Below are 27381 nucleotides of genomic sequence, written 5' to 3'. Positions count from 1 at the left end.
CCTTCTGCCCTCCAACTGGGCCATTCCCTCTTTTTATCAGCCTAAGAGTGCCTGAGTTTTATGCAGTCCAAAATCTCTGCCTGCCATTTTCCTTTCCTGTCATGCAGAGAGGCATCTCCTTGACCTCAAGTGGCCCCACACACTCCTTGGAGACCACTCTGGGCGGGTGTCTGACGAAAAAGCTCCCTGGACTTACAAGAAGTGTCCTGAGGGTGTTACAAACCAGGCTGAAGCCTCCTGTCAGGGACTACATCTGCTTGTGTGGGGGCTGACACACCAGTGGTGGCTGGTTGATTGGTGGGAAAGCTTTGCCTGGGGCAGAAACTGCTGGGAAAAGCAGAGTTCAAACCCTCTGACCACAGAAACCCAAACCTTTTACCAAGTCATGACATCCTTCCCAGGCCAGGGAGGGAGTCACTGTTGCAGTCATTTAGTGATTCCCCAAGTGCATGCCAGGAGGTGGTATCATTGCCCAGGCCCGAGGGGATGCCTGCCTGTGGCCTCCCCTGTGGCTCCATCAGAAGGCCAGAGACACTGTTCATGGACCAACCCCTTGGACTGTCCAAGTCCTTGCATTGGGGCAGTTTGCATCATAATCAGATCAAACCTCAGTCTCTGGTTTTCCCAAAGGAATTATCCACAGAGTTGGGCTTTTATTATGGGAAAGAAAAGGATACAAAAATCAGCCTTACTGCCAAGTTCTATAAGGACTTGAACAGTATGTGCCATGTCATTTGGATGAGTCCAGGGGAGGTCAGGTAGATTTCAGAATCATTTTCATTCTTTTGGGGCATGCAACATCCCATGGGCAGGTGACTGTGTTCTGCCTCCATTATGAGGAAAAACCCTAAATCTGGAGGATCTGGGAACAAGTTACAAGGAACAGGTTCCAATGCTCAATGAGCCAACCTAGGGTCTGGGAGGTGGGGTAGTCCTGGGGGCCACAACTTTGCTTGGTTTATGAGGACCATGGGGCACAGACTGGAGAGACATCCTTAAAATTGATGTTATGAGTCCCCTAATGATGGTTACCATATGTGTGCAATTTTTTGAGGTTGTCCTGTTTCCAGATATTCTTTTGTCACTTCCATATACATTGAAGTCTTCTGGGAATTCCAATATTTCAGCATCCAGATGACATTTTCCAGATTTCTTCTAGTACCCACCATAATTATATGACCACATCCCTATTTTCTCATTTGGAATGTGATAGTCATTCACCAATAGCCTAGTCCTGGGATCCAGAACCCAGGACCATCCCACCAAAAGAAGCCATTAGAAAATAAGTTAGTAGATGGAGCTATGATGTAATAAAGAGGGGGTTAGAACTGTGGGATACCCTGAAGGCAGATTCTCCTGACTCATACCAAAGTCCTAGGCTCGAAGAGCTATGTCCCATACAGAGGACCTGCCCATCTGGATCTATATCATCTGAGTTCATTCATTCATGCCTTCATTTTACACAGCTTGGGCATCTTGGTGTACAAACACTGTATAGGCCATGTGATCTGTACCTGGAATGCTCACAGTGTCCTAAGAAGATAGATAGGCAATTATTAGATGAAGTGCTAAATACATCCATAGAAGAGGACCTGGCCAGGTGTGGGGCATGAAGGGAGGTTTTTTTTGGGAGATGGAACATGTAAGCTGAGATTTAAGGGACAAGAAAAGCATAGGCTGGAGTACAGAGAGGGTTTTTTGAGATGGGGGAGTCCATTTACTCCCCTGGCTCATTCAGGTCTCTCCTCAAGGCCTTCCTTGTTCCCTCCCATCCAAGATGGTACCTCCCTTCACTCTCTATTCTTTTCCTTGTCTCTCTCTCCAAGATGGCACCTTCTGTCACTCTCCACTCCCTTGTCTCTCTCTCTTTAAGATAGCACCTTCCCTCATTCTTCATTCCCTTCCTGGTCTCTCTCCAAGATGGCACTTCCCCTCACTCTCCATTCCTTTCCTTGTTTTCCTGTCCAAGATGGCACCTCTCCCACTCTCCATTCTCTTCCTTGTGCCCTGTCCAAGATGGCACCTTTCCCTCACTCTTCATTCACTTCTTGTCTCCTCACCCAAAATGGCAACCCCCCTCAATGTCCATTTCCTTCCTTGTCTCCCTATTCATGATGGCACCTCCCTTCACTCTCCATTTTCTTCCTTGTCTTTCTGTCCAAGCTGATGTCTTCCCTCACTCTTCATTCCCTTCCTTGTTTCCTCATCCAAGATGACACCTCCTCTCATTCTCTATTCTCTTTCTGTTCCTGTCTCTGCACTCATCACTACTTGGCCATAGTTATATTGCACTACTTTGGCCATAGTTATATTTTTGTTTCCTAGATTCATTGCTAGTCTCTCCACTAAAATACCAGTCCCTGAGGGCAGAGACTTTGTTCATGGATGTATCCATATCTCCTAGAACAGGACCAGGCCTTTAGCAAATGGTCAGTCACTTATTTTGTTAAACAAAGACATGAATGCAGTGAGTTCAGGCTGGCCAGAGCAGAGAGGATATGGGGGAATCTGTGAACATCAGCCCTGGCTTCCTGTGTCTCACCCAGCCTCTTCCTATTATTTTGACCTGACACCCTGAACTCTGCCTAGCCTGCTCTGGGACCCACAACATTCTCCTGTCACTTCTCCCTCTACTTATGACCCCATACTGAGACTTCTGTTGGAAGCTAGCCTGGCGTGGCCCACTGCCACCATGACAGGGTGCTGACAGCGGTGAGACAGGTCTGTAAGAAATCAGGGCTGACATCTCAGCCTCAGCCAATCCACCCAGGGCAAGCCCTCAGCCAGGGGCCAGGGCTCATTTGCTGCTGCTGGCTCTAGGTTAGCTTGTCATTACTGTTCCCTGGGGAGTTTCTCTGTCTCAGACCCAGTCTCTGCCTTCCAGCTTCTATGGTTTCCTTCTCCAGGATTCCTGTGTTCTCTTGCTCGTCCTTATCTCTTTTTGACAGCCTGGTATGAGCTTGTGTTTTCAGCAAAGCCATATGGGGAGAATGGTCAGCGATGAAGGATGTGTAGAAAATGGCATTAAGCATTTCAAGAAGCCTTTCAGAGTCAACCATCTGTGATCTTTCAGCGCCTTGGGAATGGTGTGGTTTCCTGGTGACTTCTTTAGTCCCCCCATGCAGAATGTCCTGGGGTTTCCCCAGCCCAGGCAGCACATAACAGACACATGGCCAATTCTAACTCCTCTCCTTTCTCATGTGGTACAAATGTGGGATTTATCAACTTTGCCCTCTCCTCCAGGGGGCCCATGAAGGTCACAGTCATTGGAAGGGGGATCCCCCAGCCCAGCTGGCCAAAAAAAGAAAAAAATAGCCCAAGGATGCAGTACTTACTGGGCACAGAACTTGATTTGGTTTGGTCTTTTCTCTGGCAGTCCTTGTCAGGATCTTTCTGCATCATTTCACTCACTTGTCACCGTGTCACAGTACAATGACTTTACCCTACATGCCCCAGGTGGTTTCCAGCTGCAAAAAAAGAGACACCTGTTACCTCTTCCCTGGCCTTGGTATCACTGAACACTGGAGCTGGAAAAAACCTTACAGCTCATCTACTTGTATCACTCCCAAATGTCAGTCGACATACATGTATTACCTTGGAATCATGTGGGACACTTGTAAAAAAAAAAAAAAAAATACAGGCCTCTGACTCCCACTGCCAAGATTCTGATCCAGTGGGTCCGACGGGGGCCCAGGAATCTGCATTTCACAGGCATTCCGAATGATTTTGATGTGTGGCCAGATTTAAGACCCAGTGACCACTCCAATGTCTTATCAAATAAGGAAGCTCTGGTCTCCAAGGGGTGAAGATCATCACCCCACCTCCCAGAGTGGAGAGCAGGCAGGATGGTGAAAAGGACCTTGGAAGACACATCAGAAGGAGTGCCTGGGTGGCTCAGTAGGTTAAGCGTCTGACTTCGGCTAAGGTCATGATCTCGCGGTTCGTGAGTTCAGGCCCTGAGCTGGGCTCCGCACTCACAGCATTAGAGCCTGCTTGGGATTCTGTCTTTCTCCCTCTCTCTCTACCCTCCCCCATTCCCACACTTTCTCTCTCTCACAGGATAAATGAGTGAACTTAAAAAAAAAAAAAAAAAAGGAAGAAGAAGACACATCAGGAGACCCAAGCCCCCACTCCAGCTCTGACACTTAACAGCCTGTATGGCCTGACACTGTGACTTCCCAGCCAAACCCTGGTTTTGAGATGAGTCTAAGGCTTGTTTCAGCTGTTCCAGTGCTCTTTGAGTCCCCAAAATATCCCCTTGGAGAAATAAGGCAGTGCTTTTAATGCAAGGGGATGAATCTTCATTCATTCATCCGTGGAGCACATTTACTGTTCATTTGCTAGAGCCAGGTTCTGTGCTAAATAGCTTATAGATGAATGTGATAGAGTTTCAGCCAGCAGAGAAGAAGGGGTGACCCAGGATTTCCTGAGTGTCTGCAGTGTACGAGGCATCATGCTCGGAGCCTTATACACATGACTTCCTTTAGGCTGCACAATAGCCCTCTGTGTTGTCCCCATGTCACAGTTGAGGAAATACCCTCAGAGAGGCTCTGAGTCTTTCTTAAGGTCATTCAGGTAGACCAAAGAGCCTTCTATGTGCCAGGCACTGTTCTAAGCTCTTCATGTCTTGCCATATCTCACTGATCCCCTGACACACAATTTCACATCACTGAAGTCTGGAAGCATCTAGCCATTGACATCATTTGCCACTGTAACTGGCAGAACTCTTTCCTTCTTAGTAGCATATATAGTTGTGATGTTCCATATAAAAAGTGGCATCTTTCGATGAACTACTGTCTCCCACTTGCACATAGTGAGCGGCAGAGACAAAATCCACACCCAAGTCTGCTGGCTTCACACTCTCATGCTCACAGCTCAGTGGGGAAGTGGCCTTGAATGGTGGAACTCAGGGCTCAGACACTTCCCGGGGAGCTCCCCACCTACTGTGCTGGCACAGCAGGGTCACCTGCTCAGAGAGTCTGGATGTCCCTTGCTTTTCTCTGTTCCCCCTTCCCTCTCCTCCATGGTAGGTATAACTGCTGGTCACCGGGTCCCAAGAGGTAGAGAGAAATCCAGCAATCATATTCCTTGGGGATCTACCCAAATGAGTTAAAAACTTATGTCCATACAAAACCCTGCCCAGGAGTGTTTATAGCACCTTGATTCATAATTGCCAAACTTTGGAAGCACGTGTCCTTCAGTTGGTGAATGGATAAATAAACTGTGGCACATCCAGACAATGGATTATTATTCGCTGCTCTCAAGAAATGGGCTATCAGGCCACAAAAAGACATGGGAGAACCTTAAATGCATATGTATACTATGTGATACCAACTGTACGACATTCTGGGAAAGACAAAGCTATAGCGACAGTAAAAAGATCAGCGGTCACCGGTGATCAGAGGCTGGGAAGTGAGATGGCGGGGCGCAGAGGATGTCTAGGGCAATAAAACTACTCTGTACGATACTATAATGGTGGATACACGTCAGTATACATTTGCCCGAACCCGCAGAATGTACACCAAGAATGAACCCGAAGGCAAACCGTGGACTCTGTGTGATTGTGATGTGTCGGTGTGGGTTCATCTTTACAACAGGTGCGCCACTGTGGTGCAGGATGTCCACACTGGGGGAGGCTGGGCTTGTGTAGGGGCAAAGGGTACATGGGAAATGTTTATACCTTCATCTCCATTTTTCTGGAACTTAAAACTGCTCTGAGAAAATGAAGTCTATTAAGAGAGAAAAAAAGAAAGGTGGAGAGAAGCAGGCTGATTAAGGGCAGGATGAGACACCAGGGTTTCTGCTGGTCATGGTCTTGGGCGGGGGGGTGGAGGGGGGGTGGGGAGGGCAGGGTAGAGGAAAATCAGGGCGGGGCAGGGGGGTGTCCAGAGTACAGTGGTGACTGCCAGCTGCCCCCAGCAGGTAGCGTGGAGGCGGTGATGATCCGGCTGGTGAACGGCTCCGGCCCACACGAGGGCCGGGTGGAGGTGTACCACGAGCGGCGCTGGGGCACCGTGTGTGACGACGGCTGGGACAAGAAAGACGGGGACGTGGTGTGCCGCATGCTGGGCTTCCGTGGTGTGGAGGAGGTGTACCGGACGGCTCGATTTGGTCAAGGTAAGTGCTCTGGGGGGCAGGGACACGGGGACCAGCTGGGTCTCCTCCCCAGAGCACGAGTCCCCTGCACAGCGGTCCCACCGGGTGTCGCCTGGCCTCTGCCCCCATGCTCCCTGCGGTGGGAGGTTCGCTGGCCCCCAGGCAAGGAGCTGTGCCCTCACACAGTTCTGATTATTAGAACACTCTTCCTTTCCTTGAATTGACTTCCTTTTATTTCCCGTGTCCTGTCAGATTCCCCTGCGGACCCTCGTTCTCAGCCCTGCGTCTCAGGCGCGGATCTAAACCCACTCCCACTTAACTCTACTACATGTTTTTTTAAGTTTATTTATTTATTTTGAGAGAGAGAGAGAGTGCACACACACGCGAGCGAGCAGGAGAAGAGGGGAGAGAGAGAGAGAGAGAGAGAGAGAGAGAGAGAGAGAGAGAGAGTCCCAACCAGGCCCCCATGCTGTCAGCGCAGAGCCCCAGGTGGGGCTTGAACTCACAAACCTGGAGAACATGACCTGAGCTTAAATCAAGAGTCAGATGCTTAACCCACTGAGCCGCCCAGGCGTCCCTATTACATTTTTGTTACAGAGCCCAGCGAGTGCTGAACACTTAATGCACCCATTGTGTGCCTGGTTTGGCTCTAAACACGTGACAAATACTCCCTCACTGAATCCTTACAACACCTAGGAAGTGGATACAGAGATCATCCCTGTGTTCCAAATGCGGAAACAGAGGCACAGAGAGGTTGACTAACGTGCACAAGGTCTCACAGCTGGCAAATGGAAGAGCCTGGTTTCCCTCAGACCCCAGCAGGAGGCTTAGGAGGCCAGGCTCCCACCCACTCTGCTGGCTGTCCCTGCCCCTCTCTGAGTCCTTTCTTCTTCAGATGAATATCTCCGGTTACTTCATCTCGTCTTTATGTGACAGGATTTTGCCAAGTCTTCACCATTTTGCTGCTTTCCTTTCGACATGCTCAAGCATACCTCCCTTCCTGTGGATGGTACAAGAGACTTGGAGGGAGGGGTGCAGACGTTTTCTGGGCAGATAGCGGATTTGAACCGTCCACCACTCTCCTGCTTCGAGGAGGACAGCTGTGCCCCAGCTCCAGTCCCCGTCCATGGCACTGCGTCTGTCCCCCAGGCTAGCCCTCTGTATTAGTCTGCTCAGCTGCTGTAACAAAGAGCACAGACCTGTGGGGCTTAAACAACAGACATTTATTTTCTCACAGTTCCGGAGGCTGGAAAGCCCACAATCAAGGTGTCCATGGATTTGGTTTCTCCTGAGGCCTCTCCTCAGCGTGTAGATGGTCGTCTTCTCCCTGTGTCTTTACATGGTCTTCCCTCTGGATGGTGCCTGTGTCTCCTCTTTTATAAGGACGCAGTCATATTGGATAGCACCCCAATGACCTCATTTCACCTTAGTCACCTCTTTAAGGGGCCTGTCTCCAAACACAGTCACATTCTCAAGTCCTGGGGTTAGGACTTCAACTTGGTAATTTGAGGAGACACAGTTCAGCACATAACCCTCTCTAGACCTTGGCATGCTTGCTGTGACCACCACCTACTACACACAATCTGGGACCACTTATTATTTTTTTTTTGATGTTTATTCATTTTTGAGCGAGAGAGACAGAGTGCGAGCAGGGGAGGGGCAGAGAGAGGGAGACACGGAATCCAAAGCGGGCTCCAGGCTCCGAGCTGTCAGCACAGACCCTGACGTGGGGCTTGAATTCACGACCTGCGAGATCAGGACCTGAGCCGAAGTCAGACGCTTAACTGACTGGGCCACCCAGGCGCCCTGAGCTGGGACCATGAATTACACACCTGCCGACACGTGCTATAAACATCCATAGCACCGCACACACTTTCACACTCAAATATAAACATTCACGTTCACACATACTTTTTCCTCCATCAGACCTTGAACTTGAAGAAACCTGTGTTGAACCATAACTAAAACAACAGTCCCACATGCACAAGCCCAGTACTCCCTGCGCCCTCAGGAGAGAGTGCTGACCCGTGGCTGTGTGAGCTTGTTGCTTCTCCAAGACGCTGGGTTTTGGCGTCCCCATCTGTAACTTAAAAGGGCTTGCGGGCTCTGATGTGCCTTCCAACTTTGAGCCCCTGGGATTGGAAATGCTCCTGTTCACCTGTCAAGAGAACCCAAGTTCTTACAGGTGTGGGGAGGGGTTTGGACTGATCCACTCATCCTCGGTTTCCAGGCCCCCCTTGTGGCCTGTGGAGGAACAGCTGGTCCCTGTGGGAGCTCCTTGTATCATGGAGTGGAGCCAGGCCTGTGTGCTGTCTTGCCTGACCCCATGGCTGCCTGACCCACCGGGCTCAATGGCTAAAGGGACTCATGGGATGGCATGAGAGGGGGGGCCAACACATCCTCTCCAGATAGGGAAACGGAGCCAGGTCACGTCCAGACCGGCAGGGACATCTCCACTCCTCTGAATCACCATTCATCTCATCCCCACCAGGGGCTGTTGTAACTTCTGTGCAGAATCTCAGCCCTTAGACCTCAGTCGCTGTTACAGACTGAAGGTTTGTGTCTCCCCCAATTTCCTGTATTAAAATCCTAACCCCCAGTGTGATGGGATTAGGAGGTGGGGTCTCTGGGAGGTGATTAGGTCGTGACAGTGGAGCCCTCATTATAGGACTAATGCTCTTACAAAAGGGACCCCAAAGAGTTCCGTCTTCCTCTTTCCCTGAGGAAGCACAGAGAAGACAGTAGTCTCCAGCCCAAAAGAGCCCTCATCAGAGGCCGACCATGCTGGCAGCCTGACCTTGGACTTCCAGCCTCCAGGGCTGAGAGAAATAAGTGTCTGTTGTTTACAAGCCACCCAGTCAATGACACTTTGTTAGAGCAGTCTGGGCCGCCTAAGATGATCCCATTGACGGAAAGTGATGGGGTGAAATCTGTTGTGACAGCTGGCAGAGAGCAGCTGACCGATCCCACCCGTCCTGGCCTCTCTACCAAAAGGCCGGAGCGCGTGGGGAGTTCAGAGAGTCCAGCTCCTCGGAGGGCAGCCCACCGGAGAGAGCACTTTCCTCCCACTTAAAGCTTTGGGCCGGATTTCAGCCTGTTTTCTTCAAGGAAACCGCCATCCCTGTTTACATGAGGAGCTGGAACTGTAGGAACAGTCCCTGCTATTTCATTCTCGACTCCAGTGAGGACTCCTGCCTAATAAGTGGAGGTAAACCTTGTGGGGAAAAGAAAACCCAGAAACTCTTGGGGCGCCTGAGTGGCTCGGTTGGTTAAGTGGCTGCCTTCTGCATAGGTCATGATCTCACGGTTTGTGGGTTCAAGTCCCACATCAGGCTCTCTGCTGTCCATGTGGAGCCCGCTTCAGAGCCTCTGTCCCCCTTTCTCTCTGCCCCTCCCCCCATTCTCTCTCTCTCTCTCTCTCTCTCTCTCTCTCTCTCCCTCTGTCTCTCTCTCTCTCAAAAATAAATAAACAAAAATTTATTTAAAAACAACAACAACAGTGGCTAGGGGGTGCCTGGGTGGCTCAGTCAGCTGAGTGTCTGACTTCAAGCTCAGGTCATGATCTCGCAGTTCATGAGTTCAAGCCCCACATCGGGCTCTGTGCTGACAGCTCAGAGCCTGGAGTCTGCTTTAGATTCTGTGTCTCCCTCTCTCTCTCTCTGCCCTTCCCCCACTCCTGCTCTGTCTCTCTCTGTCTCTCAAAAACAAAATAAAAAACGTCAAAAATAAAAAAAATAAACGGAAACTCTTTTAGAGAAACCAAAAGAAATCATTTGAATGTCATGGGCGGAGTTAGTCCCAAACAGACTCCGTGGCCTCTTTGATTCCCCCTTGACTTTTGTATCATGTGACACATGGGGAAGCTCTGAAATCGCCGCTGTAAACCAGTCAATGGAAAGCCAGACTCACTTTCCTGCACGTATCACACTTGCACTGTTATTTCCCCATCGCGGTCCAGTAACTTACGTCGTGTGATATTCGAGACCTCGACAGATCGGCGGGCCAGGTGTTATTAATGGGTTCACGGAGGGTAAGAGAAGGGGCTGACCCAGCCGAGGCTCATCTGAGCCCTTGCTCCTAAACCAGGCTGCACCGCCAGCTTTCCTCAGGCATCAGTGGGCACTGGGCTCAGTGGTGGGTGCAGGGTTGAGTGAACCTAGTCTCCAGCCTCAACAGGTTCAGTGTAGAGGAAAGACAGGCGTGTTCATCGACTCTGAACAGCATGGTGGGGGCTCTCAGGTTATGGTGGCCATGGGCACAGCGGGCAAGGGATGCCGTCTCTCCTGGCAGCGATGGGGCCGTACATCAGATCCACCCTCTGACCGCAGCCTCCTTCTCCACCAGGGCCCCAATGCCTCGTCCCGATCTGCCCATCCCCAGCCTCAGTCTCCCAAGCCCCGGCCCCTCCCTCCATGGCTTGGCTTCTCTCTGTGCCCTCTGGACGTGCTTCCTGCCTGCCAGCCAGGACCACGCGCCTATCCCCGTCCCGCTCTCCCCCACTCCTCATCCCACATCTGGCTGGTCCCTGGGTCCCACAGTGTCTACTCTCTGCCATCCCTTGAATCTGTCCCTTCATTCCCCCTGCTCTTGCCTTAGATGCCCAGGCAGGGCAGGGCAGAGCAGTGGTCAGGAGCTCAGGCCGTGGGTCAAACCTGAGTTAGAGTCCCAGATCTGCCACTTGGAGCCAGTGACCTGGAGTAGCTTCTGTGGCCTCCCCTAGCTTCAGCCCTTCCGCTATCGAAGGCTAATGGCAAACGCTAAATGAGATCACGCGTCTGGCGGTAAGCATGGCGCGGGCCCTGTGGTGCACACTCCTCTGATATACGTTGGGCGGAGGCGGGGTGCCAGTCAAGGTGGGCGTACGGGGGCTGGGACCCTCCGTGAGCCGCTTCCTCACTGCTGCCTCACCTCCAGCTCCAGCCTGCCTCCTGCCGCCTTCCTGCTTGCAGCTGCCAGGGTTCTATCTGAAATGAGACCCTTCCTCCTCCGCCTCCCACCTCCCCCTCAGCCTTCAGCCACACGCAGCCACTTGTGTTCTCCGAGCTCCCGTGGCTCTTTCGTGTCTCCGTATCTTCTCGGGCTTCGTCTGGGATGCCGTCCCCTCCTTCTTCATCTAGCTACCTCCTATTCAGCTTGTCGAGTCAGCTCACTTATCAGCTCCTGAGGGGAGCTTTGCTGGCCACTTCCTTTCCCGCCCCACCCGTGCCCGGGGATGTCAGTGCCCCTACTCGGAGCTCCCCGGGTGTCACGTCTCTATCATGACACCTCTCACACCCTCCTGAGCTCTGATACATGTGTGAACACCTTTGTGCACGAGGCTTTACCTTCACAGCTCCAAAACCCAGGACTCTGCCTGGGACATACTAGGGTAAATGGATAAAGGCTGGAGGGAAGGAAAGGAGGGAGGGAAGAAGGGGCCGGGAGAAGGGAGGAAGGGAAGAAGGAAGGAAGGAACTTCTGTGCCTGCCTAATCTGACTCCTCCCCCCGTAGAACACAAGGCACTGCCAGTCCCTCCCTGGCAGTTCTCTTGGGGGTCTGGCACCATAAAATTTTCCCTGGACAGGGCCCAAAAATCAAATTATCAGTTTCTCTGGCAAAAGGCGAGGCAAGAGCCGGATGGGAGAGACTTAAAGGTGTTTTTTGATTTTAAATTGGTCCAAGAGCTGTTGGAGAAGGAGCAAATGCAGACAGAGCAGATGGAGGGTGATGGCTGGAAGGAGGTCTAGGAAGGGGTGGAAGGAGCAGAGGGTAGCCCCACTGGGAGGGAGCCTCACATCTGCAGAGAAAATCTTTGTGTAAGACACATAGACAGAGGGAGTAAGGATGGGTACAAATGCAGACAGATTTGTGGGTGGGGGTGCGAGGGATGGAACTGGGGGTGTTCGCTTCTAATCATATCATCATTACCAGTGTTCGCCCCTTTTCTCTAAGATAAAGTCCAAATACTGGGAGGTGGCTTTGTGCACAGATCCACAAACATGAAAGGGCTAGGTAGGAAATAGTTTAGGCTTTATGGGCCAAAGGTTTCTCTCCCTGCTCAACTCTGCCCTTGCAGCATGAAAGCAACCACAGACAAAACATAATCAAACAGTGGGGCTGTGTTCCAACAAAATTTTGTTTACGAAAGCAGACGGTGGGTTGAACTGGTCCACGGTACGCCACCCCCGACCTAGTGTTCGTGCTGTGTACTGTGTACCCGTGAGGAGCAAATACTGGTCTGCCGGCATGTCAGAGGCCTGGGTCGTGGCCTCCTGCCCTTGGTCATCATGGGACAAGTCACTTCATCTTTCTGGGGCCTCAGTTTTCCCATCTCTTAAATACTCGTTTGATACTTGTCTGGCTACCTCTGTGTGCAGCTCGGATGGGTGGATTCAGTGTAACTTATTTCTTCTATTAATGTTACTCCAAATAAACAGGTAGAAGCTCAAATGTTAGCTCCTTGAGGCAGAGATTTGTGTTGCTGTTTCCTCCTTTTTTGTTTGTTGATGTAGTCCAGACACCCACAATAGTGCTGAGCATGGAAAAGGTCCTCAAATACATGTTGAATGAATGAATGAATGAATGAGGAGGATAGATTAAAATCTCCACTTACTCATCCCAACAACATCACCTTCAAACAGTGCCTAGTGTCTGAGTGTCAGAAGACCTGGCCTCTGGTCCCAATTTTGCCTCCTCAAGATAAACATGTCACCCTATTGCTTCCTTTTTCTGATCTGAACAGTGGGGCTTAGTTATCACAGGGCTTTGCTAGGGAGCTTGGAGAGCTAGCCCGAGACGAGCTTCTCAGACTTGAAGGCGCACATGAATCATGGGAGATCGTCTTGAAATGCACATTCTGATTCAAGCCCGGGTGGACCCCGGACTCTGCATTTCCAGCAAGCTCCCAGGTCATGCTGACACTCCTGGTCTTGTGGCTACACTTGGAGGAATCGGATGTCAGTTCTAAAGCTGAAGTGGTGATTGGTACAGAGAAATGGGAGTTCTAGGCTCTTTGACGTGTTGAGCGGCAGGGATGGTTCGCGGGTTAACTGGCCCTCCGGCGATGCCCCACGCTGCCGTAATACTGCAGAGACCCGGCACTGCCGATTTAATGAGCCTATTCTCATTTTATGAGCTCTTCCATGACTGAACAATAGCCAGAACTCCCTGGCTAAACACCAACTAGAGTTGGGAGTTTCATGATCCTGTATACGCATTTGGGCCGGTTACCTTGGGTCTGTTCTGTATTTGTCAGTTTCCTTCATTTACTTCTTTATTTGTTTTGGGTGTGACTAATCCCACAGAGCTCTCGGGCCTGCAGGCTTTTCCTGGGTAATTTGTAAACTGATGTGTTTTCCAGGAGACATTTAATCTGCAAATTATTGCTAGGCCTCAAAGGGCTTATTGTGTAAGAGGCACAGGGTATCCGGCCAGGGAAGAGGCTCTTGTGAAGAAACAACGGCCAAGGCAGCGGAAGGAGGCCTCTCCTCCCAGCTCTGTCCCTGAATTCACTGCTCAGCAATCCCATGACAACAGATGCTGAAAATCTCTACATAACGAAAATATGTCTAAACCACATAGCTCATGCGGTAGATTTTGTGGGCAGTAAAATGGTTTAGATAACATCCTTTGTAAAGAGATTTCTCCTATGCAGTTCAAGAGCGAGTGACGGCTTTAAGGTTTTTACAGTCGTCCCAACCATTCCTCTACAAGGAGAGGTTATCTGGATGCTGAGAGTTGGGGCCGGGAGGAGACAGGGCTACTAGGATCAGGACACGGTACCAATCCCTGAGCTACCTTTTTTATAGGGTTTTGGTAGATTTCAAAGTCCTTTAAAAATCAGGAACAGGGGCACCTGGGTGGCTCAGTCAGTTGAGTGTCCGACTTCAGCTCAGGTCATAATCTCACAGTTCATGGGTTCAAGCCCTACATCAGGCTCGCTGCTGTCAGTGTGGAGCCTACTTGGGATTCTCTCTCTCCCTCTCTCCCTGCTTGCTCTCTCTCTCTCTCTCTCTCTCTCTCTCTCTCTCTCAAAAATAAAATAAACATTTAAAAAAGAAAAAAAATCAGGAACAATTTTTTACTTCATCTGGCTTGATCAGGTTGACACGGCTAATTTAAGACCTTTAACCCCATGCTTTTTGGTGCCAGCTCATAGACCTAACAAGCTAGAGCACTGGAGTGACCAACAATCCTGGTTCAGCCAGCATGTACCTGGTTTCAGCACCAAAATTCTCACATCCTGGTAATTCCCTCCCAGTTTTAAAACTGAAATTGTTCCCCTGATGGGGCTGAGATTTGAATCAAGATCTGGCCTACTCATTGTAAAGCCCTGCTGCTTCTGCTACATCAGTGCTTCTCAAATTTCTGTGCTTAACCTCTTGGTTAAGATGTAGATTCTGGTTCAGTAGTCCTAGGTGGGACCTGAAAGTTCTGCATTTCTTTTTTTTTTTTTTTTAATATTTATGTATTTTTGAGAAAGAGAGACAGCGTGAGCAGGGGAGAGGCAGAGAGAGAGGGAGACAGAATCTGAAGCAGGCTCCAGGCTCTGAGCTGTCCACACAGAGCCCAATGCAGGGCTCAAACTCACGAACTGCAAGATCATGACCTGAGGTGAAGTCGGCTGGCCAACAACTGAGCCACCCAGGTGCCCCCGAAGTTCTACATTTCTAATCAGCTCTGGGTAATGCCAATGCTGCTGGTCCAGGACCACACTTTGAGTAACCAGGCTCTAAGCCACTGCGTCTGTGGGTGTCCTGAAGCTCAGTCATGCTTCCAGAGGGCTCCCAAATGGGCTCCCACCATCTGGCGCGTGGCATGGCCATCCGCACAAGAGAGTGCACCAGAACCATGGGTGATGGTCCTGCCAGTTGATCAGCGGGGGCTCCAGGTGACTTCTCTTGCAGCCCACTCCCCTCTCCATTGACCCCTGACTCTAGACAACCCCCCTCCATTCCTTCCTGGAGCCTCACCCAACTGCCCTATTGCTCTGACATTCATTGGGGACCTTCATTGCCAAGTTTATGTCTCTCAAGGCTCTGGTACAATCCTAGGAAAGCCAACTAAAGGCTCCCCTGCATGGGCAACTTCAGACCAGTGGGTTGGTCTCCTTAAGATCTGGGTAAACGGGACTGGCTGCAGGCAGAGCTCACGTAGATTGTCTTAGGGACCTTGTATTTGGGGAACTGACCTAATTATGGCTGGGGATGCTTCTTCCTGTCATTAAATATATATATGTGTGTGTATATATATATATATATATATATATATATACACACATATATATACATATATATATACATATATATATATATTTTATATATATATATATATATATGGCTATAATGTTAAATTCTGGGGTCCTGTGTCATTCTAGCGCCACTGTTTGGAGTTCATAGAGTGGAACCATCTGCTTTAAATTTCAAAAGATTGGGGGTCATGTTGTGCAGACATACTTGGTTATAGGGCACTGGATCTGTCCAATCCAGAATCTGTCTGACATTGTCCCTCAGATTAGGCCGTGCTTGAGTACTCATCAACAAAGACTGCAAGACATTGTATCTCAAAAGCTATGAGGTGTCTCATATAAAGTGTGCGCCGAGACCAACTTGGTCTTGAGTTTCAGACTCTGCAACTTACAAGTTGAGTAGCTCTGCACCAACTGTATCCTGAGCCTCTATAAAACTGGCGTATTAATGTCTACCTCACGGCGCCGTGCTCAGAATGGAGGAAGATCACACATGTGAAATGTCTGCCGTGTAGGAGATACCAATAAATGCTGCCATCACCGCGATTGTTGTTACTCTGCCCTCAGGAAACTGAGCCTAGAAAATGAGTATTTGGTCTTGGTGGGGAGGAGAGGGCAAGGGGAAATGGCTTGATTTGAGAATTGCCAGCAGAGCCCGGGACAGCCCGGTCAAGAACAGACACAGCGGTGCTGTTTTTCTTCTGTCCTGCTCTCCTGCATATCTGCTAAGAAACCATGTTGACTTGTCCCTACAGGCACAGGGAGGATTTGGATGGATGACGTGGCCTGCAAGGGCACAGAAGATACCATCTTCCGCTGCAGCTTCTCCAAATGGGGGGTGACAAACTGCGGACACGCTGAAGATGCTGGGGTGACGTGCAACAGACACTGAAACTGGGTGCAGTCCACAGTCCGGGCCCTGCTGCCGAGCCTCCTTCCTGCATTCCTGGGGCAGGGGCATCGCTTGGGACCATGCCTCTGCCCTGCCCAGCCCAGCATCCCCCTCCCCCATATCCCTGTGCCAGGACCACAGTGGCCTGTCGTCATGCTCCTCTTGGACATCAGCTCCAAAGTGCAACTCTGGGATCCACTGCCTGTCTCTCCCTTCTACCAGGGTTCCTGCATGTGAAGCCCTGGGCAACTGGATCGTCATTTTGCCTGCCCTTCTAAGCACCATGCATCAGGACTCAACATCCATGCTCCCTTTGGTCTGTCAGTTAAATGCTGAGAGTATGTTGGCGAGAAACGCAGCAGTGGACACGGGAGGGAAGCATGACAGGTCATTTACTCTTCAGATAATTCCCTTAGTTAGGCCAAGAGTTTTGACATCTTCCTTCCCAGAAAGAGACCATACCAAATGATTCATTCTTCCCTCTCTTTACTCTGCCTCTGCACACCATTTGTTAGTCTGGGGAAGTGATATAGAGGAAGGGCCAGCTATAGGAGTGAGAGGGAAACGCACGTCACATGCAGGAGGCAAGCTGGCTTTGGAGAAGAGGAGTGAAACTAACATCCAATGAGTGACTCCCATGTATACAACACATCTTGGATGCTAAATTCATTTATCCACTTTGTAGTGTTTCTACAAGGCTTGTTAGCTTGGGTAAGACCTTACCTCTAGGTAGCACTCAACTGACCCATTCACGTGGCCAGTAAGATTGAAGATTGAGAATGACTAAACCATTGTTTCTACCTGCATCCTACTGTGTCTTTCCTAGGCTTGGGCAGGACACTCAGATGCAAGACATGTGGGATTACAAGGTTACATATTCCATACTACAGAGTATAAGATTGGACGTGACTGGCTTCCAGGCCAACCAGGAGGAAGGCGATTTGGAGGGTGACATGGGGACTTATCTGGGTTCAACTGAGACCAGCGTTCATCATCTGACAGTCAGCCTTAAGGCCAACTTACCTGTGTCTCAGAGCTGTTTGGAGGTGAAGCTATCCAGGCTTCTTTGGGTGTGCTCCTATGATCAGAACGCATGTCCTTATGGATCCTGTAAGCGTGGAAGGAAATGACGATTTCCTATAACCTCTGGCAGAAGAAGGAGCCATGGACCTCTGCCAGTCCTCAATCTGCACCCCTCTCCTAGCGACAGGAAGATCATATTCTTCCTCTGACATGAGGAGGAGGTCAAACCAGGCCATATACATATTCTAGGACTAGGGAAGCTACATGGTAGTAAGTGAGCACAGACTCACCTCCCTTGGGGGAGTCACAAACTGAGTCAGGCCTCGGACACACAAATCCCTGTCACATGGGGTGAGTATCAGCTTAGCTGGGGAAAGTGACACCTGGGACCTCCTCCTGCCCCCCAGGTATAGGACCAGCAAAATTCCTGGCTGACAACAAAACCAATATGTGCTATTGGTTGTTCTTTGCTTACAGTATGCTTGTTATCCATTAATGTCTTAATGATCAGAGACTCTCCTGATCAATTGCTATGTTTACATAACACGCATGTACTCAAGCATCTTTCTCCAGGGCCAATATATGCATGCATATATGAACATAGCACTCTTTACTACATAGCTCAGCACATTGCAAAGTTTGCATTAAAAAGAGAAAATACTAAAGGTGGAAAGATGTCACACTGAATGAAATAAACCCCAGGTCATTTCTGGCAAAAAATCCAGCTATCCCATCGATGAAGACCCACATAACTTTCTTACGTGGTCTTTTCATTTAGGAAAACACAAGTCTTGTTTTACATCAAATAAAAATCACAATGATAAGTGTTTGAACCTTAACTGAAAAGTCTACTAGTTTACATATTTACATACGAGGACATGGAAATAACCATGGATCTGTATTTCAGGGACTAAAGGAAATTAGGCCTGGCCTAAAATACATCAGACCTTTTGTAAGAAAGAATTTCAATAAAGCTAAGAACATGTCACTAACAAACTTTGTGTCACATTCTTTCTCATGAAATTCTGGTGAGCATGGGGAGGACTGGTAAAAACTGTATGGTCTGATCATTTCTCACTGGGGATTGGTAGAATGAGCAGCTTATGAGAAGCTATCTTAACACTTCTGGAGCACAATAAACACAGTGTAGACCAAGAACATGGTGGAACACAATGTCTTAAGCCTTAGTAGGTAACCTAAGGAAGGGGTCCCAGGCAACAGAAAAATCAAGGCCCAGCTTATAAGAGAATTGCATTTTTATTCAATCAAGGAAAGAACACCTATTTCCTGACATCTCCAGAGTTGGTACTTGGGAATGAAAGGGTACTTCCTATAATCATCTTCCCTCTGTCATAACTAGAACGGTGTGCTTAATGCATAATTTCAAACATTGGGCAACACATGTAACACGAGACCGTGATCCTTGAGGAAGGGCAGCAAGTGGGGTAAGCCTACCCTGGCCTGGGCTCTCTGTCCGACTGTGACACAGTTGAGGGAGCCCTGAGTCCAGGAATCTCACTAAGGTGAAGACACAAGGATTGGAGACAGGAGAGACAAAGGTGGCTGGAATTTGCAGGGCACAGTGCTCAAGAGTAGAGAACTATACAAAGAAAGTTCCAGAAAGGTGCATAAGGGTTCCCTTGAGTTGTCAGCTGAACAATAATCTGTGTGAATCCCATGAGGCCAGCTAGAACAACTTCTGAGGAAAGCACCATTACAAGAGCTCACACAGAGCTGAGAATCTTTCAAGTTCTCTTGCCAGAGTGGGAGAATTACCTAGGGGACTGAAAGTCCTTATTGAAAACTCTTTAGCCTGTTCTAATGGGGGGTGGGGGGGTGGCAGGGAGTGGTGAGCTGGTAGAGAGGGATAAATAACAAAGCTGCAGCCAGAACCCCATCTCAGCTCCAAAAAGCTAAAGTTGGAGGGGAAGGAGAGGAAAAGGAGAGAAGGGAGAGGGGTATTCTATGGAGGGTTGAAGGGAGAGCCATTCCAAGAAGAGAAACACAAGTGATTCACACATTTGACATTTTATAGAAATGTTAGCATGACTGTCATAAAACAATGTAGCTGGAGAAACTAAGGGGTGCTCATGGTGGAGAGAGTTTTGGCTCCTTTCCACATATCGAGTCAACTACAGTGGCTGGCTTAACTACAGCACACATAGGTCCCAAAGGTTACTTCTGACCGGCATTTGAGATGAGGGCATTAGTGGTGCCTTATATACATTAGACAGGGCAGAAAAAGAGGGGTCACTGCCCTTCTCCATGAGGGCGGCTCCTACTACTGGCTGAGTTAAGCTAAGGATGAGCTACAAAGAAATAATTCCAGAAAAATACAACTTTAAAACAGATAAGTCTCCAAAACAGAAGTCTTAGACTCTTTAAGAACTACTTGAGTTGTAGTCCCAAAGTGCTGATAAAAATTTCCTGGCTCCTTGCCTGGCCCACTTTCCTCTCAGCCCCACCTATGTCCACACCGTGGGTGCTTTCTAATGTCCTATCTTGTGTTCTCTACAAGTAGAAGGATGTGCTGACTGTGGTCTACTAGGGCTCCAATCAGTGCGACCTTGTTCTGGGTCTGACGAAAAGACCTCTCCCTCCTGTGATGAATGGATTCAGGTCATTTTATCAGGCACAAGGAATCACCTTTCTTTTTCAGAGGAAACTCATGCTCTACCCACAGAAGAAGGGTTTTGACAAAGTTCTTGCCCTTCTTTCATTGGCGTGTTCATTTGGGAAGTCTTTACTGAGTGTCTACCATGTGCAAGGCTCTGTACTATGTACAGGAGACACAGTGGTAGAGCAGACCAATTTGGTTCCTGTCCTCACAGAGCTTACATTCTAGCTTTTACCCTTTTCACAGGCTTTCAGCATAACATTAACCACACGAGAATAATAATGTTCAACAACAAGGAAGGTACGGATGAAGGGGACAGTGGTTGCTTGCCAAGGTACTTATGCAAAACACAAATAGCTCAGTTGTTTAAAAAATTACCTTCATTGCTAGTAAGACAGCAATAACACAGGTGGCTCTGTTTACACCAATAGCCAACAATAGGAAATGGGAATGATAAACCATAAGTTTATACTTACTGTTAAACAGTAAGTTTATACATGCTCATTCATTCAAAATAGTAGTAGATAAGAAGAAATCTTACGACAGAAACCATAGCTAACATCCCTTGAGCATTTACTGTGTGGCAGGCTCTTGGGGCTTTACAAGAATGAACTCCCTGAATTTTTATAACTACTGGTTTTGTTCTAATCATCCCAATTCTATGGGGGTAGCAGGGAGACTGAGGTCCTGGGAGGATCACACAGTAAACAGAAAAATTGGGACTTGAATCCAAGAAATCTTAAACACTACACTGTACAGAACATAAGCAATCATGACACTAGAATTTACGAGGTTAATCTGAGGAAGGTGGAAATGGAGATGATAGATCAGTTATGTTAGAATACACAGTATTTCAGCCCTTGGGTCCTGTAATGTGGCTTCCTGAAATAAACAGTTCTACATTAAGTTACCTACATTGAAATGATTCTGATGCACCACCTGTAGAGTAAACCCACAGCAAGCCCTTTATCAAGGACCAACGCACACAGAACAATCACAGACTCCCTCTGCCTCCCAATGGACTCTCTAAAGAGGCTGGAGATTCCTCCTGCCTGGCCAATTCTGGAAGACCTCAGCTTTGCAGAGCATATAAAGGAGTCAGGCAAGGGTGAAGTTATGGAGCTCTGAGGATCTGTGTTCCTGCCACATCATAAAAGGAGTCCAGCTGTGATCCAAAATACTTTGGGTTTCTTTCTTTCTTCCTCTTCCCATTTTACTCTGCACCTTTGGTCTTTCTGAAATGATTCCTAAAATCTTCTCTCGTTGCAAAGGATTTCAGCCCAAATCATTTTTTGCGTATAATTTCTTCCCTCTCTAAAATCATTTGACATATTTATTTATTCTTGTATCACAAATCAGACCGAGGGGTAAATTGTTTGACATTTGGAGCTGTGTAACTTTATACAAAGAAGAATGTCGGGCGAGTCCCACTACAGCACATGCTACTCATAGCAAATGGGGAAACATTTCCCATATCAAGATTAAGAGCCATTTACTATTTACAATGAACCGATTTCCTGGGCTATTCAGCTGTAATCAGACAAATATCTTATTCCTTCCATGTGTTTCTGAGACATAGTTACACAAGAGCATAGAAAACCAGAAAGTTAAGAAGTCTTTCTTAGAGGACAGTTTTTGGAGATCCTTCGTGTGTAGCAGGTGGGATGCCTCCTCATTTACAGAGAGGGGTGTGTCAGAAGGGAGTGGGTTCAGACTAGGACAGGAGGTTGAATGGTGGTTGAGAGAGATGCTTTACAGTAGGAAAATCAGGACTAACAAAACCAACTCTTTTGGAACTTCCTACGTGGAATTACAGTTTCAAGTTGGGGACCGGAAACTTCAGATTCTGTGATACAAACCCAGAGAAAAGTGATTAGAATCAGGGCTCTTATTATAAATAGTGGGAGTCCCTCTCCTGCAGTCAACTTCTTACCTACAATTCCAGACAATTATATCTTCTTTTTCTTTTTTTCTTTTTTTTTTTAAGTTTACTTATTTGAGAGAGAGAGTGTGTGTGTGTGAGCAGGAGTAGGGCAAGGAGAGAAGGAGAGAGAGAATCCCAAGCAGGTTCTTCACTTTCAGTGTGGAGCCCGATGCAGGTCTTGAACTCACAAACAGTAAGATTACACCTGAGCCAAAATCAAGAGTCAGACACTTAACCGAGTCACCCAGGAGCCCTGGCAGTAGTATCTTCTGATGGCAAGAGTCCTCGTCTAAGAAGCAGGATGTTTGAGTGTGTCATTCAGTGGTTGTATACTTAGTTGACCAATCTTCTTAGACATCATGCCTTCATTTAGGTCATCTCCCATCAGGTGGTGGGTGATATTGCCTTAGTGTGGGTTTTGGTTGGAATGACACTGCCACTGTAAAATCCAGAGCCATTAACTTTCTACTCATTCCAGTAAATGTCAAGCCAGAAGTCTTCATTAAAACAGTTACACAGGCGCACCTGGATGGCTCAGTCAGTTAAGCGTCTCTTGATTTCAGCTCAGATCATGATCTCACAGTTCGTGAAATCGAGCCCCGCGTTGGGCTCTGTGCTGACAGCGTGGAGCCTGCTTGGGATTCTCTCTCTCCCTCTCTCTGCCCGCCCCCCTCTGCTCGCACACACACGTGCTCTCGCTCTCTCTCTCTCAAAAATAAATACTTTAAAAAATAAAAAAATAAAACAGTTACATATAATATTTGCTCATTTTGCTAAAATGATGACCATAACAAGCAATATTTGATGAAATGTTAAGTACCAACTTCTCTGTGTATGGCATAATGCCCATTCAAACCTTTTACAAAAATTCCATGGTAATTCCTTGCTTCTTTCAGGGTCCAAAGCCCTGTACCTGTGGTCCTGGGACATCACACCAGCTTGGCATCCAAAGTCCTATGTAGTTTAATGGCCACTCTCAACCTGTGAGTCAATTATTAATTGTCTCTCAGCCTCAAGCCCACCTAACACTCAGCCCTGTGATACTTTGCGAGACTCTGCAAACTGACTTCTGTTTTGCTAGCTCCCTGTGACATTCTTTATGCAGGCAGCCCCAGAGCTGCCCCCAGAGCAGACCCTGCCTGCTCCTCTCTGCTGCTACAGGAAGAAAGCTGTTCCCTCTGAGCTTTTCTTGTTCACTTGAAGTTTCTGTAAGCATCACCCCAGCAAGACATCTTCCTGTAGCATCTGAAGTGCCCTCTGTAGCATCAGCTGGATCCAGACTGCAGCTTTCCCAACACTGGTAGAAGCAACCTCATCATGTCCTCTCAGAGACCCCAGCACCAGCTGCCAGGGTCCTGCCCAGGGCTCCATGTGGCAGCTCCTCAAGACCCTTCTCTAAAGTTCCCCCTTCATTTTCCTGGTTCTTGCAGCTGTAGAGAGGCTGGTTGCTTCCTACGGTTGCTTACCACCATGGTCTCCTAGAATTCCCCTTTTGCACATTCAGTTTTCTCACTAGCATTTTTTATAGTGAATTTTCTCTCAAATAACTGGTCTGGTTTTGCCTTCTGGTTGGATCCTGACTGATAGAGCAATCAAAGCTTCAAAAATCTTTGCCAGGAACTCCCTCCTTCAAAGATAGCCACCAAAGGCCATCATTTCTTCTAGACCAAGTCACATTTTTTAAACATTTATTTATTTATCTTGAGAGAGAGTTGGGGGCAAGGGCAGAGAGAGAGGAAGAGAGAGAATCCCAAGCAGTCTCCATGCTGTCAGCACAGAGCCTGACATGGGGCTTAATCCCATCAACCATGAAATCATGACCTGAACTGAAATCAAGAGTCGGACATTCAACCGACTGAACCACCCAGGTGCCCCTAGACCAAGTCACATTTTTAAACTCTTAAAAAAACAGGCAAAAAACCCCCAAGATTTTGAAAAACATCCGTAAGTAAAGTTGGCTCACCTCTCATTTAGACTCAAAGAAGTGGAATCGAAATGGAGGAAGTATTTGCAACTTGCAAGACAAACTACCTGCATCAATAGCCTTCAAACAACGCTGTAGGTTAGTTTTCCCATTTTATAGGTAAGGAGAGCGACCTTGAGAGAAGATAGCGACTAACCCAGAGTGACAACCTGTAAGCGGCAGTTGGGACTTCGCTCAGATCTAAACCCAAAGGCATACCACAGGCTAGATGGCATGCATCCTTGGCTTCTCAAAGTAAAGGAAATCAGTTAACTCAAACTGAATACCCATGGTACAGTTCTAGGACACAGTCAAGCAGGCATTAAAAATGAAGAAAGCAGCAATCTTTGCCTCCAGAAAGCTCTCAATCTAGTGGGAAAGACAAGATAATGCCAATGTGGTATTAATTAGTGCAACCCCAGGGAGTGGAAAAAATTGCAATGGGGTAAGATCTGACCTTTCCTATGGTTGGTGTTAAGAACAGTGATCCTTGGACAAACATGTCATTACCAGCCCTTCTTTAGCAGCTAGTAACTGACTCCGTTATGGAATATCAAGAACGTGGAATGTGAGGAGGGAATAAAAGAAAAAGAAAAAAACTGAGAAAGGAAAAGAAACTATATTTATTGAATATCTAATACTTGCCAGACACTGTGTTGCATGTTTCACTTACATTGACTTATTTAATCCTTACAGTCACCCTATGAGGAATAAATTATCATCATTCCCATTTTACAGATGTAAAAACTGAAGCCCAGAGGAGTTAAGTAACTTGCCTAGTGTCATGTAGCTATTAAGGGGTAGAGTTGGGGTTTAAGCTCCTGTCTAGACAAGGCCATGGCCATGAGCCTGGAGCCAAGATGTTGCACTTGAGAAATTTATGAAATGATGCTTACCTTTGATGCTTTCTGGCACTCTGTAAAGCGAAATGAAAGACAGAAAGTTTATAAACCAAACAGCTTGTGCCTCATCTATGCGTTGGACACACTGCTGATGCTTAAACGTTATGTTTCTCACAAAGAAAGGGGATGGGAATTCCTTAGCATAAGAAAATTAGATTCACTCTCACCCTGACATTTGTGTTACCATGTTAGGAGGGGGAAGCCTAGTCTGCTTGGAATGTAGATTAAGAAAGAATTTGCCATGGGCTGCCTAGGTGGCTCAGTCTGTTAAGCATCAGACTCTTGATTTTGGCTCAGGTCATGATCTTGAGGCTCTGAGTTTAAGCCCCATATCAGGCTCCATGCTGACAGTGTGGGGCCTGCTTGGGATTCTCTCTCTCTTTCCCTGTCTCTCTGCCCCTCATCTCTCTCTCTCCCTCTCTCTCTCTCTCTCAAAATAAATTAATAAACTTAAAAAAAAACAATTTGCTGAAAATTTAAGGAAACAGGTGTTTATTTGGGCAATTAGAACTGCAAATTCAGGAGACATAGATTGAGGTAGAAACCTGAATTGTGTTCTGGAGAAGACAGAGAGACACGGAGTAATAAAGGTGAAAAGTTACAAGAGTAATTTTCATTTAGGTCCACTGTGCAAAACAGTGATTGAAATTAGATCAAGTGGGGTTGGTTGGGCTAATATGCGCATGAAAGATTGAAGCTTGTTAACCTGAACTGACCCTTTTCCAAGGGATGAATGGGGATGATCCAATTGCCATGATGAGGAAGAAGTCAAGTCCAGGCTGAAGGCTTGTGGCTGGCTTAAAGTTCTAAAAGTTCATAGCTCTTCCCCTGAGGATGTGCGTAAATTTCTCCTCCCATATGGCCTCCCAACCCTGTTTTATTTTTATTTATTTTTAGGTTTATTTATTATTTTGGGAGAGAAAGAGAGCACAAGTGCAGGAGGAGCAGAGAGAGAGAGAGAGAGAGAGAGAGAGAGAGAGAGAGAGATTGAGATTGACTATCCCAAGCAGGCTCTGCACTGTCAGTGTGGAGCCCGATGTGGGCCTTGAACTCAGGAACCGTGAAATCGGGACTTGAGCTGATGTCAGACACTTAACTGAGCTGCCCAGGCGCCCCCCAACCTGTTTTAAAAGAGACTGTCTTTGCTGGGCTTGCTTGCTCCTTTTTGAGATCTCCTTTTACACTAGTGAATTGTGTAACATCTATCAACCTATGGTTCTGCCCCACTCTTATTTATAACCTATCATGAATACACCCCAAATCCAAATATTGCTGCAAAACCTATCTTCACTTCATCGTGCTGCTGCTGCTGCTGCATGGACCAAGGCTATCTTGGGTGGCAATGGTCACTCTGTATTTTCACAGGGAATGCAAATGCCAATAAATCTCTGTTGTTTATCTTGATTGCCTCCCAGAGCATAAGGTCGGTGTGATGCTAAATGATCCCCTCTCCGCCAGAAGGGAAAGTAGGGCAGAATGAAGGGGATGGAGGTACTGAAAACCCCATCCTGCATTAAAAGCACTTCTGGGCTAGATAGGTAAGGCAGGCCTGGTAGTAAATGAGCAGTCTTCTGAACAAGTACATTCAAGGTCATATAGGTATGCATTCAAGGTATATAACAAGGGCTCCTTGGACCTCTTCCACCTCATTAACGGACTCTTGCCCTTCTTTTCTTTTCCTCCCTCCCCCAAGACAGTATATGTTGTGCCTAATTTATATTAAGAAGACTAATGTATATTTAAAAACTGAATGATGACTGCTTTTAAGTTTCTCAATTTGTGCAATAGTTGGAAGTAACACATCCAAAAGTTAATTGAACCTTTCCCTTAAGACAGGCACTCTGCTAGGTTCTGGAGACATCAGTTATAAAAAGACAGTCTAGTCTGTTCCAGTAAAGTCTCAAATGATTGCAAAAAAAAGAGACCCACTGTAACAGGCTCACCTAAAGAGTTATGTGCAAGCCACTCACTACTTGGTCTAATCAGCTGTGGCCAAGCCAGAGGAGCCAATGAGAGACCACAGTCACATGGTAAGACTCCTCTGCCTTGTGTTAGGGTTTTTGGAAAACTCAGATGAAATTTAGATTAAAATTGAAAGGAAATTACAGATAATTTTTCAATGCCAAAAAGGCATCAAGAACTTGAATAGTGCAATGACCTCTAAGGAAATAGAATCTGCAGATGGTTTAATAGGTAAACTCTAACAAACACTCAAACAACAGCACATGGAAATCTTAGTACTTCCAGAGAATAGAAAGAGAGAGAACACTCCCTCAACTCATTTGCTGAAACTTGAACAAACTTCATGACAAAAACAAGATAAAAATGTATGAAAAAGGAACAAGTATAGGCCAATATCACCCATCAACATAGATGCAAATAATCCTTTACAATATATTAGCAAATAGAATCCAGCAAAATAAAAAAAAAAAAAACATTATATGTCATGCCAAGTTGGAATTATCCTAGGAATGCAAACTTGGTTTAACTTTAGAAAATCTACTGATGTAACCCTCACATCAACAGATTAAAGGAGAAAACATGTATGGTTATCTCAATAGATAACAGAAAATTCAGTATTTGTTAATAACAAGACTCTTTGCAAACAAGGATAAATGGGAACTTCTCATAAAGGTATTCATCAAAAGCCTGTAACACATTCTTAGATGTAAATATCAGCAATTTTCCTTCTAAACATCAAAAACAAAGTAAAAATGTCAACTATCTTTGTGACTTT

At 47.3% G+C, this 27381-nt stretch overlaps 1 protein-coding gene across 2 annotated transcripts in view; it reads left to right on the top strand.

Annotated features, from left to right (window-relative positions):
* The window catches only part of SCARA5 (scavenger receptor class A member 5), a 126849-nt gene extending 108615 nt beyond the window's left edge, over positions 1-18234 (top strand). The window contains exons 8-9 of one of the 2 annotated variants that reach the window (XM_019828609.2): positions 5920-6117; positions 16079-18234. In XM_019828609.2, the coding sequence (XP_019684168.1) occupies positions 5920-6117; positions 16079-16215 (335 nt within the window). In that variant the 3' untranslated portion in view covers positions 16216-18234. The remainder of the gene's footprint in view (positions 1-5919; positions 6118-16078) is intronic. The other variant, XM_003984802.6, reaches the window with a different exon arrangement.
* Positions 18235-27381: the final 9147 nt, after the last annotated feature.

Source organism: Felis catus, chromosome B1, assembly GCF_018350175.1.
Source record: "Felis catus isolate Fca126 chromosome B1, F.catus_Fca126_mat1.0, whole genome shotgun sequence".
Taxonomy (NCBI): Eukaryota; Metazoa; Chordata; class Mammalia; order Carnivora; family Felidae; genus Felis; species Felis catus.
Note: the sequence above shows the minus strand (reverse complement) of the source record. Positions and strands in the feature narration are given on the sequence as shown.